The 16,905-nt window shown below is 42.6% G+C and overlaps 2 protein-coding genes across 2 annotated transcripts in view; both read right to left on the reverse strand.

Annotated features, from left to right (window-relative positions):
- The window catches only part of LOC139534163 (ras association domain-containing protein 3-like), a 56,046-nt gene extending 47,039 nt beyond the window's left edge, over positions 1 to 9,007 (reverse strand). Inside the window, exon 1 of the mRNA XM_071333000.1 lies at positions 8,359 to 9,007. Coding sequence (XP_071189101.1) covers positions 8,359 to 8,713 — 355 coding nt within the window. The 5' untranslated portion in view covers positions 8,714 to 9,007. The remainder of the gene's footprint in view (positions 1 to 8,358) is intronic.
- A 262-nt stretch (positions 9,008 to 9,269) lies between these two features.
- Positions 9,270 to 13,547, reverse strand: LOC139534164 (apoptosis facilitator Bcl-2-like protein 14). The gene is made up of 7 exons (XM_071333006.1): positions 13,160 to 13,547; positions 11,738 to 12,123; positions 11,481 to 11,576; positions 11,205 to 11,266; positions 10,798 to 10,944; positions 10,385 to 10,498; positions 9,270 to 10,243 (listed from the first exon to the last, which is right to left on the reverse strand). The coding sequence occupies exons 2-7, from the start codon at positions 12,117 to 12,119 to the stop codon at positions 10,202 to 10,204; spliced, it is 843 nt and encodes a 280-aa protein (XP_071189107.1). The 5' UTR covers positions 12,120 to 12,123; positions 13,160 to 13,547; the 3' UTR covers positions 9,270 to 10,201.
- Positions 13,548 to 16,905: the final 3,358 nt, after the last annotated feature.

The following is a 16,905-nucleotide window of genomic DNA, read 5'->3' on the forward strand; positions in this document are numbered from 1 at the left end:
TGTGGTGAATGAATGGTCATGTTAATCCACCATCTCCTCTGTGTCTAATCTGATTTCACAAACTTCTCACCTCTCCATGTAAATGGATTTGGACGAGGCACACAGGCCTAGCTGACCATGTAGGCCTATAAGGCCAATGGTTCTGTGTGAATGACAGGGATAAATACCGCCCCAATGTATCCACGGGTGATACAATCGCCATCGCACTGCACACTGCACTATCCATCTGGACAAGAGGAACACCTATGTAAGAATGCTGTTCAATAACTACAGCTCAGGCTTCAACACCATAGTACCCTTCAAGCTCGGGGCCCTGAGTCTGAATCTGGCCCTGTGCAACTGGGTCCTAGACTTTGTGATGGGCCGCCCCCAGGTGGTGAAGGTAGCCAACAACACCTCCACTATGCTGATCCTCAACACAGGGGCCCCAAAAGGGTGCGTGCTCAGCTCCCTCCTGTACTCCCTGTTCACCCATGAATGCGTGGCCACGCACACCTCCAACTCAATCATCAAGTTTGCAGATGACACAACAGTGGTACGCCTGACTACCAACAATGACGTGACGGCCTACAGGGAGGAGGCAAGGGTCCTGGCGGAGTGGTGCCAGGAAAATAACCTCTTCCTCAACGTCAACAAAACGAAGGAGCTGATTGTGGGCTTCAGGAGACAGCAGAGGGAGCAAGCCACCATCCACATCTACGGAGTCACAGTGGAGAAGGTGAAAGGCTTCAAGTTCCTCGGCATACACATCACTGAAAATCTGAAAGGGTCCACCCACACAGATAGCGTGGTGAAGAAGGCGCAGAAGCGCCTCTTCAACCTCACGAGGCTGTAGAAATTAGGCTTGGCACCTAGGAACCTCACAGACTTTTACAGGTGCACGATTGAGAGCATCCTGTCGGTCTGTATCAACGCCTGGTACAGCAACTGCACCGTCCGCTACAGCAGGGCTCTCCAGAGGGTGGTGCGGTCTGCCCAACGCATCACCGGGGGCACGATGCCGGCCCTCCAGGACATCTACAGCACCCGGTGTCACAGGAAGGCAAAGAACTTCATCAAGGCCACCCGAGCACCGCAATCACCCAGAAGGCGAGGTCAGAACAGGTGCATCAAAGCTGGGACTGAAAAACAGCTTCTATCTCAAGGCCATCAGACTGTTAAATAGCCATCGCTAGTCAGCCTCCACCCAGTACCCTGCCCTGAACTTAGTCACTGTCACTAGCCGGCTACCACATGGTTACCTTAGAGTCTGCTGCCCTATGTACATAGACATGGAACACTGGCCACTTTAATAATGTTCACATACTGTTTTACACATTTCATATGAATATACTGTATTCTCATCCGGTCCATCCTTTTCAACTATTGCTGAACATATACTATTGTATGCAACGTATTCTTCAGATAGAGTACATATTTTATCCACATACTGTCCATAATGTCCATATTTCCCATCACATACACACATACAGTGCCTTCGGAAAGTATTCAGACCCCTTGACTTTTGCCACATTTTGTTACATTACAGCCTTATTCTAAAATTGATTAAATCGTTTTTTCCCCCTCATCAATCTACAAACAATACCCCATAATGACAAAGCAAACACAGTTTAAGAAATTTTTGCTAATTTATAAAAAATAAAAAACTGTTACATACACTTAGGTTGGAGTCAATAAAACTTGTTTTTCAATCACTCGACAAGTCGTTTAAAACATATTTTTTCTGCATGAAAAGTAATTTTTCCAACAATTGTTTACAGACAGATTATTTCACTTATAATTCACTGTATCACAATTCCAGTGGGTCAGAAGTTTACACACATTAAGTTGACTGTGCCTTTAAACAGCTTGGAAAATTCCAGAAAATTATGTCATGGCTTTAGAAGCTTCTGATAGGCTAATTGACATCATTTGAGACAATTGGAGGTGTACATGTGGATGTATTTCAAGGCCTACCTTTAACCTAAGGGCCTCTTTGCTTGACATCATGGGAAAATCAAAAGAAATCAGCCAAGACCTCAGGAAAAAAATTGTAGACCTCCACAAGTCTGGTTCATCCTTGGGAGCAATTTCCAAATACCTGAAGGTACCAAGTTCATCTGTACAAACAATAGTCCGCAAGTATAAACACCATGCAGCCGTCATACCGCTCACGAAGGAGACACGTTCTGTCTCCTAGATGAACGAACTTTGGTGCAAAAAGTGCAAATCAATCCCAGAACAACAGCAAAGAACGTTGTGAAGATGCTGGAGGAAACAGGTAAAAAAGTATCTATATCCACAGTAAAACGAGTCCTATACTGAATATAACCTGAAAGGGAGCTCAGTATGGAAGAAGCCACTGCTCCAAAACCGCCATAAAAAAAGCCAGACTACGGTTTGCAACTGCACATGGGGACAAAGATCGTACTTTTTGGAGAAATGCCCACTGGTCTGATGAAACAAAAATAGAACTGTTTGGCCATAATGACCATCGTTATGTTTGGAGGAAAAAGGGGGAGGCTTGCAAGCAGAAGAACACCATCCCACACCATCGGGGGTGGCAGCATCATGTTGTGGGGGTGCTTTGCTGCAGGAGGGACTGGTGCACTTCAAAAAATAGATGGCATCATGAGGGAGGAAAATTATGTGGATATATTGAAGCAACATCGCAAGACATCAGTCAGGAAGTTAAAGCTTGGTCGCAAACGGGTGTTCCAAATTGACAATGACCCCAAGCATACTTCCAAAGTTGTGGCAAAATGGCTTAAGGACAACAAAGTCAAGGTATTGGGGTGGCCATCACAAAACCCTGACCTCAATCCTATAGAACATTTGTGGGCAGAACTGAAAAAGCGTGTGCGAGCAAGGAGGTCTGCAAACCTGACTCAGTTACACCAGCTCTGTCAGGAGGAATGGGACAAAATTCACCCAACTTATTGTGGAAAGCTACCCGAAATGTTTGACCCAAGTTAAACAACTTAAAGGCAATGCTACCAAATACTAATTGAGTGTATGTAAACTTCTGACCCACTGGGAATGTGATGAAAGAAATAAAAGCTGAAATAAATCATTCTCTCTACTATTATTCTGACATTTCACATTCTTAAAATGAAGTGGTAATCCTAACTGACCTAAGACAGGGAATTATTACTCGGATTAAATGTCAGGAATTGTGAAATACTGAGTTTAAATGTTTTTGGCTAAGGTGTATGCAAACTTCCGACTTCAACTGTATATAAATAAGGTATTTCTGTTATTTATTTTAATAAATCAGCAAAAATGTAAAAAAAACTTTTTTCACTTTGTCATTATGTGTGTGTAGATTGCTGAGGAATTTATTTTATTTGATAAATTTTAGAATAAGGCTGTAACGTAAACAAAATGTGGAAAAAGTCAAGGGGTCTGAATACTTTCCGAAGGCACTGTACATACAGCACACACATATATATATATACATATATACATATATCAATACATATATACATACATACATACATACACACACACACACAGATATATATATATATAAAGTATTCAGACCCCTTCCCTTACTGTGGGGATGTTTCATCATGCCGTGGGGATGTTTTTCAATGGCAGGGACTGGGAGACTAGTCAGGATCGAGGGAAAGATGAACGGTGCAAGGTACAGAGAGATCCTTGGTGAAAACCTACTCCAGAGCACTCAGGACCTCAGACTGAGGAGAAGGATCATCTTCCAACAGGACAAAGACCCTATGCACACCGCCAAGACAACGCAGGATTGGCTTCGGGACAAGTCTCTGAATGTCCTTGAGTGGCCCAGCCAGAGCCAGAATTTGAACTCGATCTAACATCTCTGGACAGACCTGAAAATAGCTGTGCAGCAATGCTCCCCATCCAACCTGACAGAGCTTGAGAGAATCTGCAGAGAAGAATGGGAGAAACTCCCCAAATACAGCTTGTAGCGTCATACCCAAGAAGACTTGAGGCTGTAATCGCTGCCAAAGGTTCTTCAACAAAGCACTGAGTAAAGGGTGTGAATACTTATGCAAATATGATATTTCCGTTTTTTTTTTTATAAAAGTTTTTTTTTACTCTAAAAAACAGTTTTTGCTTTGCCATTATGGGGTATTGTGTGTAGATGAGGGAAAAAAACTATTTGATCAATATTAGAATAAGGCTGTAACGTAACAAAATGTGGAAAGATTCAAGGGGTCTGAATACTTTCCAAATGCACTGTATATATACACACATAAGACATTGCTCGTCCTAAAATGTCTACATTTCTGAATTCCATTCTTTTACTTTTAGACTTGTGTATTGTTAGATACTACTGCACTGTTGGAGCTGGGAACACAAGCATTTCGTGCACCTGCAATAACATCTGCTAAATATGTGTTTGCGACCCATAAAATTGTATTTGCTTTTATTTGATAATTGACTAGCTCTTCCCCCCGACACAGAACCCCACAGGGAGGGAGTCAACTAAGTGCGAGAGCAGAAAACTTCACAACACCATTAAACATTCACCGAGTGGTCAGAACATACTGCTGCTTCTTTTTCCCTCGCACACCGGATCACCTGCTGCAACCTGAGTCCAGTCTCACTGTGAGGCTGAGGGGGACACAGTAGATACAGCTGTGAAAGTCCCCTTTGTCCGTACAGCCCGATGTCACATCCGGGTTAACAGAAGGAATTCAGCTAGTTAGCCTAGGACAAAGGACTGCGCATAACCTGTGAAGGTTAGAGTTCTAACGGCCAAGAAAGGGTTCTAAAGACCAGGTTAGGGTTATATTGCCTATAGAATAAGGAATAAAGAATACTAATAGTAATTTCATATGATCTCTATGCTATTGAATAGCTAACAAATTGGCTACACAGGCTGAGTTGACCTTTGTATTTTATTCTTATTTTTACACTGTCTCTATGCACACTCACAGTGCCCTAAACTCTACGGACACTGATACGCCAAAACACATACAAACACGCACTCCATCATTTGCTCACACACACATACAGTTGAAGTCGGAAGTTTACATAAACGAGTTTTAATGACTCCAAGTGTTTCAACCACTCCACAAATGTATTATTAACAAACTACTGTTTTGGCAAGTCGGTTTAAACATTTACTTTCTGCATGAAACAAGTAATTTTCCCAACAATTGTTTACAGATAGATTATTTCACTTATAATTCACTGTATCATAATTCCAGTGGGTTAGAAGTTTACACACACTAAGTGGACCGTGCTTTTAAACAGCTTGGAAAATTCCAGAAAACGATGTCATGGCTTTAGAAGCTTCTGATAGGCTAATTGACATCATTTGAGTCAATTGGAGGTGTATCTGTGGATGTATTTCAAGAGCTACCTTCAAACTCAGTGCCTCTTTGCTTGAAATCATGGGACAATCAAAAGAAATCAGCCAAGACCTAAGAAAAGAATTGTAGACCTCCACAAGTCTGGTTCATCCTTAGGAGCAATTTCCAAATGCCTGAAGATACCACGTTCATCTGTACGCAAGTATAAACACCATGGGACCACACAGCCGTCATACCGCTCAGGAAGGAGACACGTTCTGTCTCCTAGAGATGAACGAACTTTGGTGCAAAAAGTGCAAATCAATCCCAGAACAACAGCAAATGACCTTGTGAAGATGCCGGAGGAAACAGGTAAAAAAGTATCTATATCCACAGTAAAACGAGTCCTATATCGAACATAACCTGAAAGGGAGCTCAGCAAGGAAGAAGCCACTGCTCCGAAACCGCCATAAAAAAGCCAGACTATGGTTTGCAACTGCACATGGGGACAAAGATCGTACTTTTTGGAGAAATGTCCTCTGGTCTGATGAAACAAAAATAGAACTGTTTGGCCATAATGACCATTGTTATGTTTGGAGGAAAAAGGGTGAGGCTAGCAAGCCGAAGAACACCATCCCAACCGTGAAGCACAGGGGTCGCAGCATCATGTTGTGGGGGTGCTTTGCTGCATGGGGGACTGGTGCGCTTCACAAAATAGATGGCATCATGAGAAAGGGAAGTTATGTGGATATATTGAAGCAACATCTCAAGACATCCGTCAGGAAGTTAAAGCTTGGTCACAAATGGGTCTTCCAAATGGACAATGACCCGAAGCATACTTCCAAAGTTGTGGCAAAATGGCTTAAGGACAACAAAGTCAAGGTATTGGAGTGGCCATCACAAAGCCCTGACCTCAATCCTATAGAAAATGTGTGGGCAGAACTGAAAAAGCGTGTGCGAGCAAGGAGGCCTACAAACCTGACTCAGTTACATCAGCTCTGTCAGGAGGAATGGGACAAAATTCACCCAACTTATTGTGGGAAGCTTGTGGAAGGTTACCCAAAACGTTTGACCCAAGTTAAACAATTTAAAGGCAATACTACTAAATACTAATTGAGTTTATTCAAACTTCTGACCCACTGGGAATGTGATGAAATAAATAAAAGCTTAAATAAATCACTCTCTACTATTATTCTGACATTTCACATTCTTAAAATAAAGTGGTGATCCTAACTGACCTAAAACAGGGAATTTTTACTAGGATTAAATGTCAGGAATTGTGAAAAACTGAGTTTAAATGTATTTGGCTAAGGTGTATGTAAACTTCTGACTTCGACTGTATTATGCACATACAATTATACTGAGTCTACACTCACTCACTCACACTCACTCACAATCATCATATACAGTACCAGTCAAAAGTTTGGACACACCTACTCATTCAAGGGTTTTTCTTTATTTGTACTATTTTCTACATTGTAGAATAATAGTGAAGACATCAAAACTATGAAATAACACAAATGGAATCATGTAATAAACAAGAAATTGTTAAACAAATCAAAATATATTTGAGATTTTTCAAAGTAGCCACCCTTTGCCTTGATGACAGCTTTGCACTCTTGGCATTTTCTCAACCAGCTTCATGAGGTAGTCACCTGGAATGCATTTCAATTAACAGGTGTGCCTTGTGTCGCGACGTGACTATCATTAATCTGATGACTGTGATTTATTTGATCAACTAACTACGTGTAATTGTCACTCGATTAAATGAATCATGTAACAATTAACTCATTAGGAATTTGGGGCACCATGGGAAAAGTTTCGAGGGTGGCTGTTGTCGATGTGTGCAGAGGGTCCCTGGTTCGTGCCCAGGGTAGGGGCGAGGAGAGGGACGGTAGCTATACTGTTACACTTTAAAACCCTCAACATACAAGCAATGCTTTTACACGTGTGATGACTGATGGTCCACTCTGGGCACAGACGTCAGTTCAAGGTCTAGTTTTGATTTACATTTGATTGAGTTGTCAACTAATGTGAAATCAACAAATCTCACCATGTCATTGGATTTAGGTTAAAAGAAATGCCCTTAAGTTGATGACTTTTTGCAAATCCAATCAGTTTTCCACATTGATTCAACGTCTTAACATAGATTAGGGAGATTGAAATGACGTGGAAACAACGTTGATTCAACCTGTTTTTGCCCAGTGTCGGAGCAATGCAGCAATGATAGGAGTAACAACAAGAATATACTGTATCAATCATCAGTAAACAGGTTCCTTGGACATTAGATTGAGGAAGTGAATGCCTATCAGTGGAAGTATGTAGAGAGAGCTGAGCCGAGAGGAAAGCAAGTGTACAAATGTACAGTTTATAAACCAGTTTATCAGCACGGTGTGAGTGTGTGTGTGTAGAGCCAGGCCCAGTGTAGGGGTAGACTGTACGTAGCCATGCCTTTCTGAAGATGTACAACTTACATAAAGTATTCCCACCCCTTGACTTTTTCCATGGTTGTCTAGCAATTATCAACAATCAATTTGACAAAGCTTGAAGAATTGTTTTTAAGAATAATGGGAAGATGTTGCACAATCCAGGTGTGGGAAGCTCTTAGAGACTTAAATCAGAAAACACTCACTGCTTTAATCGGCGCTGCCAACGGTGCTTCTACAAAGTATTGACTCAGGCGTGTGAATACTTGTGTATTTGAGATATTTCTGTATTTCAATCTTAATACATTTGCAAAAATGTCTAAAAACATGTTTTCATACATATATATGGGGTATTGTGGGGTATTGTGTGTAGATGGGTGACAAAATCAATTGAATAAATGTTGAATTATAACACAGCAAAATGTGGAATAAGCCAAGAGGTATGAATACTTTCTGAAGGGACTGTATGTCTTAATATCCAGATTGTATGAAGCCTGTAAGAAAGTCTAGTTTCATAAGGCAGTTTAGGTATCCAGTTGATCAGTCATTAAATTGATAAGCTTCATACCTGGAGGCTCTCTGTTAACCAGTATGTTGTCTGCTGTAGTAGATGATATTGGAGTTAAGACAGTCAAGCTATCTCAACTGAAACATAATACAGTTGTAGAACTCACGTGAACACATCAGGGAGAAGTGGAGGATGTATACGCAGCAAACATCGCACCAAGCACCCGAAAGACCTAGGTAGAAGGTGTGTTCCTCCCCCCTCATCCGGGAGTCTCTCTCACTGGGGGAGAATATGGTCCTCACATCCGGGGGCTTGAACCCCCTTTTCCTACTGCCGCGGCCAGGGCAGTCGTTCTCCGCGGGGTTCATCACCTTCACCGGCTCCGCTCTTCTCTCTTCGAGGTTTGGTAACGAGTCCGCTCTGATCTTGCTCCAGACCGCCTCGATGTTCTCCAGACTCCTGCTTGGAGTAGAGGTATGCCTCCGGGCGGCTCGGACTACCTTGACTTTCGAATGGTACATCCTGGGCGGGTTGAATAATTCCCCTCGACCGTAGTCCGCGGTCTTCGTCCTCAGTGCTGATTTATTACCGATATCCACAGCTAACGGTGATACGCCGATCACGCGATGTAGCGCATCGGTGAGTACTTCCTACTTTGGTGCATACTCTTACATTACCGCGCACTCTTTCGGGCACAGGCGACAGCAACGATGAGTCTTCTTCGCGCGCAACACAGAAGAGATACAGAACAATGTGTTTAGTAGGCGACATGTCATTTTACCTACATGTTGAAATCTACGGAACGCCGAGAAATCCACATTGTGTGAATAGATGACACTGCGTCCTCTCTCTGGCCTGTTCTTGTCTATAAGCAGGTTGAGCAGGTGCAGGAAACCGTTTGGGTTAATTTCAGTAGACCACAAGAAATCCCCCCTCCCTCCATGAGTGACGTACCTGTACACAATACCTGCACATGAGTGACATTCCTGTACATGTATGCTGTGCGTGATGATTTTGAGATTGCATTTCAATATAAATTACCACTTGGTCCTAAATAATTGTACACAATGTCAGGAGTCTTCAGCAGACCTATTTTTATTCAATATTGAAACAAATCAAACAGTCACAAAGCTGTCTAAATCAATGTTAACATTGAACACTATAATCATAACATGGAATTTGTTTAATTATTCTTAAACAAGTCAGACATTCCAATGCATAGACTCAGCACACAGAATGACAGTGTGACAATATAGCAGTAAGAATAGACACACTTCCATACAGTATATGTAGGCTACAGTAGCTGCCCCAGTCTTTGGTCCAGTCATGGTTTAACCATATAGTGGTTCAATCTCTGGATCAACTGAGGACATAAGTCCTGGAGGTCTGGTATGTTGACAACTTTGGCAATGTTGATTTATGTAAACATTATTTGGATCAGACAGTATAGGATACATCAATAGTCGACAGTCATCATCATTATTATTCTTACAATAAAAAATAAAGTAAATAACTAAATATGAAGTAAAATAATCAAGTAAATATACATTTCATTCAGATGTTTCTATTATTATTATTTTTTTACATTCCTATAGTCCCAATTAAAATGTTAACAAAAACACCTGAATACTGTACTTTCATATACATTCTTATATCATATCAATGTATAATTCAAAAAAAGGAATAGGGTTTGAGATGAACAGTTTCTTATATACTATGACTCTGGATGACGGTCTATATTTCTGTGTGCAAAATCAATGTTAATTGGGCATGCAATATATTAACCTGAGTTGAAACTTCTCTAGGGGTTGGGGTTAGAGGGGGGCTACATCCCAATTCTCCACCCTTTCCCATCATGTATTTAACAAAGATGGAAACTCACTTTAGCCAATAACTACACCAATGAAATGCTGATCCATGGAAGAAAGTGCGCAAGAGCATACTTTGGGAAAAGGGTGGATAATCAGGAAGAACCAATGGGTGTATAGGATGGGGAAAATCCCTCTGACTCAGTTGACTTCCTCATCATCATCATTCACAAACGCTTCCCCCTGTTGAGAGATAAATGAAAACTGTATTGACCAACATCTCACAAAATACCATTGATATTTTTGTCAGCTGTAGATCATTGATAGGAACAAGAAGGTGGACCTCAAGTACTATAGGCGATATATCTCTCTGTATGTACGTACATATCCACCCTGCTGTATGGCCCAGGAAGAGAAGTGATCCTGCAGGTATTTGGCTCCAAATCCCAGCACCCGGCTCATAGGGAGGCTGTCCACCACTGACAGGCGACTGGTCACCTGGTGGAGCAGAGGGTTGAGACTTGACACAAAATGGCTGCCATGCACCAATGGGTATACATGCTTGTGGTACTCCAATGGATGATTTAGCCGCATACAATGTAAAGCACTTACAGGGACAGTTTCTAAGACCCAGATTAAGCGTATTCCTGGAGTAAAAAAACACTTTCAATAGGGATTCTTGAGCATGCTTTTTAGTCCAGGAGTATGTTCAAATATGTGTCTGGGAAAATGGCCATTAGATAGAAAAAGGATTGGATTTTTTTTTTTAAATGTAAATGTAATCCTGTCATGATTACCTCACAAGTCAGGGCGATTTGGGCCCTGGGTGACCCCGGAGTGCTGGGGTCCGAGGTCAGGCCAAGTCTGCTGAGGAAGGTGGAGATGGTCTTCTCATACAAGCTGTAGCCAAAGAACTCTGAGGACAGAGAGGCGTCCTTCAGTACCTGCCAGGGACAGGATAGAGGACAGTAAAGTTTACAACCCAATCCCAACAAGTATTTTCTGGGTGAATGTCCATGTTATGAAAAATGAATGATGAATGATAAATGCGCCACCATTTTTTCCCTGTTTCTCTTTGTGAGGGGAACCCAGTCTTGCAGATAGACTAATATTATCTGTGTGTAGAGTGACACCAAGTGGGCAGAGAACTACACAATCACACAGGTTCTACCTACAGAAACTGATATTTCCTGCCATACTTTACCTCCTCATTAAGTTTGTCTCCCGCTCCTCTCAGCAGAAGCCCCACCAGCCTCTCTATAGCATCTGAAAGGGAGAGATAAGAGGGTAAGGGTTAGAGGTCATGGGTAAAAAACAAAGAGGAGTTCAGGGTCGTATTGATTAAGGCACATCGTAAAAATACGTTTTTACTTGCGATTCTTATTTGACAAGTTCAGGTAGTCCCTACCATTTTCAGTCCCTTTTCCATTTGGTGCCTAATGAATACATCCTAGAAATGACGGCTGAGTTGGTCTTATACCTTCCTCTCCGTCAGTCTCCAGGTCCCCAGAACCGAAGCTCACTCCGTCAGCAATCTGAGTCAACCGGTCAGCTACCTCCTCCAGCTCATCGCTCACTAAACATGAAACAAACACACACAGCTTTAGTATGCTTGGCATGACAACAAACCATCTGCCTAAAGAAGAAACATACTTTAAAATGTAAGGAACAGTGTATTACACAAACACATGCAATCAAACAACCCTCCCGTCTCACCTTCCCCTGATACAAACTCACCGTTGCCAAAGGATCTGAAGGAGGATCTCTGGGTGCCCGTTGGTGGTGGTGATGGTGTTCTTGGTGGTCCTGATGCTACAGCTGTACTGTCTCTGTGGGGTCGGATACAGCTCAACAAGCTCTGCAGCCTTATTCTCATCCCCTTCTTCTTCTTCTTAAATGTGTCTGCATGGACCTCTAGTGTCTGTGTGCCACCCGGCTGGGTGTCTGTGCCTTGAGGTAGCGGGCACAACACCTCCCTAGGTCTCCTCCTCTGGGCGTACACCATCATCAACCTGAACTCCACACTGTCCTCCATGCCATCTATATCCTCTGGCAGCCCAGCTTTGGCACTCCCATTCACATTACTGTTGGTACTCCCATTGGCATTGCTGTTTGCCATCTCCCTAAACAAAAATAAACAAACAAACCAGAAACAGGAAGTGAGTGTATCGCTGCAACATCCTCCATTACACAAATCCAACAATATTGATCTGTAAGTTCTCCAATACGGTTAAAAAACAATTTATGAATGTATACTTTCCTGGAAGAGTGCAATGCAGTCAGCCCAAAGAGTACATTGGTAATAGAGAACGAGAATTTTCATTGAAAAAAAACATTCAAACAAGCCTCTAGAGAGCAGTAGCAGTCATGTGGTGGTAAAGGGCATAACTGATGCCAAACAAATGGGAAGACATCATACCAAGGCACACCCTTTTGTCCTGTGAGTTTTCTCAGTCTGACATCAATAAGTGACAGGTAGCCTAGTGGTCAGGGCTTTGGGCCAGTAACTTAAAGGTTGCTAGTTTGAATCGCCAAGGTAAAAAAAACACTTGGAGTTGGGACATGCAAAAAATATATATTTCCAATTCGCATACATGTACAACACACTTGTAGCTGCCTAAATGTGTTAAATAGGACAAATATAAGTACCCACCAAATTATAATTATTTTAAATTATCCGGAATGTCTTAAATAGTAGTGTGTACAATCAAAAAGGCATCTTTTGACCAATGTGTAAAATAAAATGTGTTAATTGTGTAGATACTCCTCTAAGAAAGCCAATGGCTCAAACCTCATGTCGCCAACATAATTCGTTCAAAGGTTATTGGAGGGGATAATTCAATGGAGGTCAGAGGGAAAAAAGAAAGAATTCTGGCAGGGGGAGATTTTCGGCACAATATCGAGGTAAGATATATATCGACTTTGAGACATTACATGTAGCATTTTCATATTTTAGTATAACGTTACGCTTTTCATATTAATGCGAAATTCTTGTTCTGGAAGATTTCTCACAAAAACAAGCATATCTCTGTGAAATTGTATCAGTCTACTACCAGGCGCGTACTGGGAAACCAACTAGGGACAGTAAAACGTTAACAAAGTTTAAGTTAATAAATCGTCGCTTACTTATTTATCAAATAAAAAGCCATGCCTACTTACGTGTAACCGTACTACGTCTGCGCTAGTTGCAAACGTTTTAAGTTATAAATTCGCCGGTGAATGCGCGTTCTTCTGATTCTTAAAACTCTCGTTCTGCCTGCAAGCTGCTGCCTGTCGGACTGACTCCTGGTGTTTCTTTATAACCTGCCTTCCGTAAACGTCAGAGCGACGTTTGAATGTGGTCGAAATTGAAACCAAGTTGGCATGACGATTGTTTTACCTACATGTGAGAACCCCCAAATAGTGACACGTCAACCCCGTGTCAGGTTATTTAAAGAAACAAAACAATGACACTGCTATTTTATCTGTTCTTCTAAATTTATAGTTATTCACATATTAGGACACAATTATACAATTCCTAATGTCTATCAAATGTAATAATACTGTATGAATGCTCGTGCGGCAGTCGATTTCCGCGCTTATAAACCCAGGGTCTGTACACTACTCCCTCCTTTCAAAGAGCGCGTCCTCGCATTAGCTTGCGACTCTACGTCTTACACGAACGCGCTCACCGGCCAAGCACACGCACTGTCATGGATGCAAGGTCCGATCACTTCTGACACTAGTGTAATAAAACAGCAGGGAGCCGGTCTCGAACCCTCGACCTTCTAGCCCGAGGTCCGGCGCGCTATCGACTATGCCGCAAAAGCATGCTCGCGCGATAGAGTCGATTTCTGCGCTTATAAACCCAGGGTCAGTACAATACATACTTTAACTGCTTGCCAGTCTGTTCCCTGTCTGTATAGGCCATAACAACCTGCTGGCTGTAATGGGTAAAGGTTGTGACTATATTGCAGGCATAGTCTATGACTGATAAAAGTCTCTCTGAGACTGCATAGGGCGATTCAGCTACCTTCAAAATGGACAACAATAATATTATATTCCGTAAGGAAATCCCCAGAGTTTGTTTTAGCAGGCACCCATGATATTCAACCACCCTACTATTTGTCCTCTAGCCCACTCTGAAGGTTGGGAGTCATTCACAGGCTTGTGTAAATGTGACTTCTCTTTCACCCCATCTCAACAACAAACAATCATTCAAAACACAGGAAATTATGTCAGAGGCAAACAATAGTATTTTCTCTTGGAAGTATGTCTCATTATCTGGAGTCTTCCCCTGTGACATACCCTCAGTTAGCCTACCACACACACACACACACACATTTTAACATGTTTTGTTGTGAACTTGTGACTCATACTGTTGTGACTCATGAGACAGGTAGTGCTGGAAAATGATGACACCTTATTATATCAGTTCCAGGTACTTAGACCTACATTAAATGTTGTTGATCATTGATAGATATGCTACCATACAGGTAAGCACGGGCATATTATGGGAAATAGTAAATGAACGGGTAAGCTGTCAGCAGGGTGGAGGAACGCACAAGCACACACGCACGCATATATTTGGATCATGTTTGACTATAGTGCAGGGGCGCAACTTTCACTGGGGACGGGGGGTCATGTCCCTCCCACATTCTGAAATTGCATTTTTGTCCCCCCAGTTTTATCATAGCAATGTGATTTAAAAAAGGTGCTAACGGATTGGTTTAGGACCATGCTGACTTTTCCGAGCGGTCGGGTAAGTTGTGAAGGCAAAGCATCTGGAAGGCTGGCTGGATCAGCACGGGAGAGTTGAGCATTGTTCAGTGTGTAAGTGTTGTGCCCATTCACCAAGTTGTAAAAGCAAGCAGAGCAGAGACTGGCTCCTCTTTAGTTGACTGATGTAGCTGGCAATGTAACTGCTGTTCAACTTTTATTTTATTACATTTTTTAACCCTTTTTCTCCTCAATTTCGTCGTATCCAATTGGAAGTTACGGACTCGGAAGAGGCGAAGGTCGAGAGCCGCGCGCCCTCCGAAACACAACCCAGCCAAGCCGCACTGCTTCTTGACACAATGCCCACTTAACCCGGAAGCCAGCCGCACCAATGTGTTGGAGGGAACCGTGTCAGCGTGCACTGTACCCAGCCCGCTGCAGGAGTCGCTAGTGCGCGAGGGGACAAGAACATCCCTGCCGGCCAAACCCTCCCCTAACCCGGACGACGCTGGGCCAATTGTGCGCCAGCCCCGTGGGTCTCCCGGTTGCTGCCGGCTGCGACAGAGCCTGGACTCTAACCAGGATCTCTAGTGGCACAGCTAGCACTGCGATGCAGTGCCTTAGACCACTGCGTCACTCGGGAGGCCCTAACTGCTGGTTAACTTAACAGAAAAAAAACTAAACTAGTGTTTATTCGCAGTGCTGAACTAGTATTGTAACTGATATGTAACGTTAGCTAATGTTTCATCCCCTCTCGACTGAGCTAGCTAGCTAGTACAGTAGCTACCACAGTCAGGTCAGCTCTAGCCTCTAGTTATCTGTCAGATAGCAGTATGAAGTAGCTATTATTACTATCTAACAGCTGTTGTTTGTACGGGAATGTTTTGTGGCCTTTGTTTTGTCCCATTTCAAAAGTAAATGTACTTGGCTAGCTTTTGCCAGTTAATAATGGCGCCGGAGGGATGCTGTCTTATCGGCTCTTAACCAACCATTCTATTTTGTTTGTTTTTTCGCATTGATCGTAACTTGTTTTGTACATAATGTTGCTGCTACCGTCTCTTATGACCGAAAAGAGCTTCTGGACATCAGAAGTGCGATTGTTCACCTCAAACTGGACGAAGAGTTCTTCTTCAATAAGTCGGACGGGAGGGGATATACTACTACAGACACCTTACCAGGCCCAGATCCCCATGATTCGCCGGAGAAGAAAACAAAGATTTAGTAGAAAAAGATCAGGGTGTCTTGCGAGGATCAGGCGACGAGTGGCTAATCTGCCCTTGCCTTCCGTCCTGCTAACTAATGTTCAATCGCTGGAAAATAAATGGGACAAGCTGAAAACATGTATATCCTACCAAAGGGACATTAAAAACTGTAATATCTTATTTTTCACCGAGTCGTGGCTGAACGACGACATTAAGAACATACAGCTGGCGGGTTATACACTCCATCGGTAGGACAGAACAGCAGCATCTGGTAAGACAAGGGGCGGGGGCCTATGCATATATGTGAACAACAGCTGGTGCACAATATCTAAGGAAGTCTCAAGGTTTTGCTCGCCTGAGGTAGAGTATCTCATGATAAGCTGTAGACCACACTATGTACCTAGAGAGTTTTCATCTGTATTTTTCGTAGCTGTCTACATACCACCACAGACCGATGCTGGCACTAAAACCAGGCTCAATGAGCTGTATACCACCATAAGCAAACAGGAAAACGCTCATCCAGAGGCGACGCTCCTAGTGGCCGGGGACTTTAATGCAGGTAAACTTAAATCAGTTTTACCTAATTTCAATCAGCATGTTAAATGTGCAACCAGAGGAAAACAAATTCTAGACCACCTTTACTCCACACACAAAGACGCGTACAAAGCTCTCCCTCGCCCTCCATTTGGCAAATCTGACCATAATTCTATCCTCCTGATATCTGCTTACAAGCAAAAATTGAAGCAGGAAGCACCAGTGACTCGTTGTATAAAAAAGTGGTCAAATGAAGCAGATGCTAAACTACAGGACTGCTTTGCTAGCACAGAGTGGAATTTTTTCCGGGATTCTTCCGATGACATTGAGGAGTACACCACATCAGTCACTGGCTTCATCAATAAGTATATCAAGGACGTCGTCTCCACAATGACTATATATATACCCCAACCAGAAGCCATGGATTGCAGAAAACATTCGCACTGAGCTAAAGGGTAGAGTTGCTGCTTT

The sequence above is a fragment of the Salvelinus alpinus genome, chromosome 11 (genome assembly GCF_045679555.1).
Source record: "Salvelinus alpinus chromosome 11, SLU_Salpinus.1, whole genome shotgun sequence".
In the NCBI taxonomy this organism is placed as follows: Eukaryota; Metazoa; Chordata; class Actinopteri; order Salmoniformes; family Salmonidae; genus Salvelinus; species Salvelinus alpinus.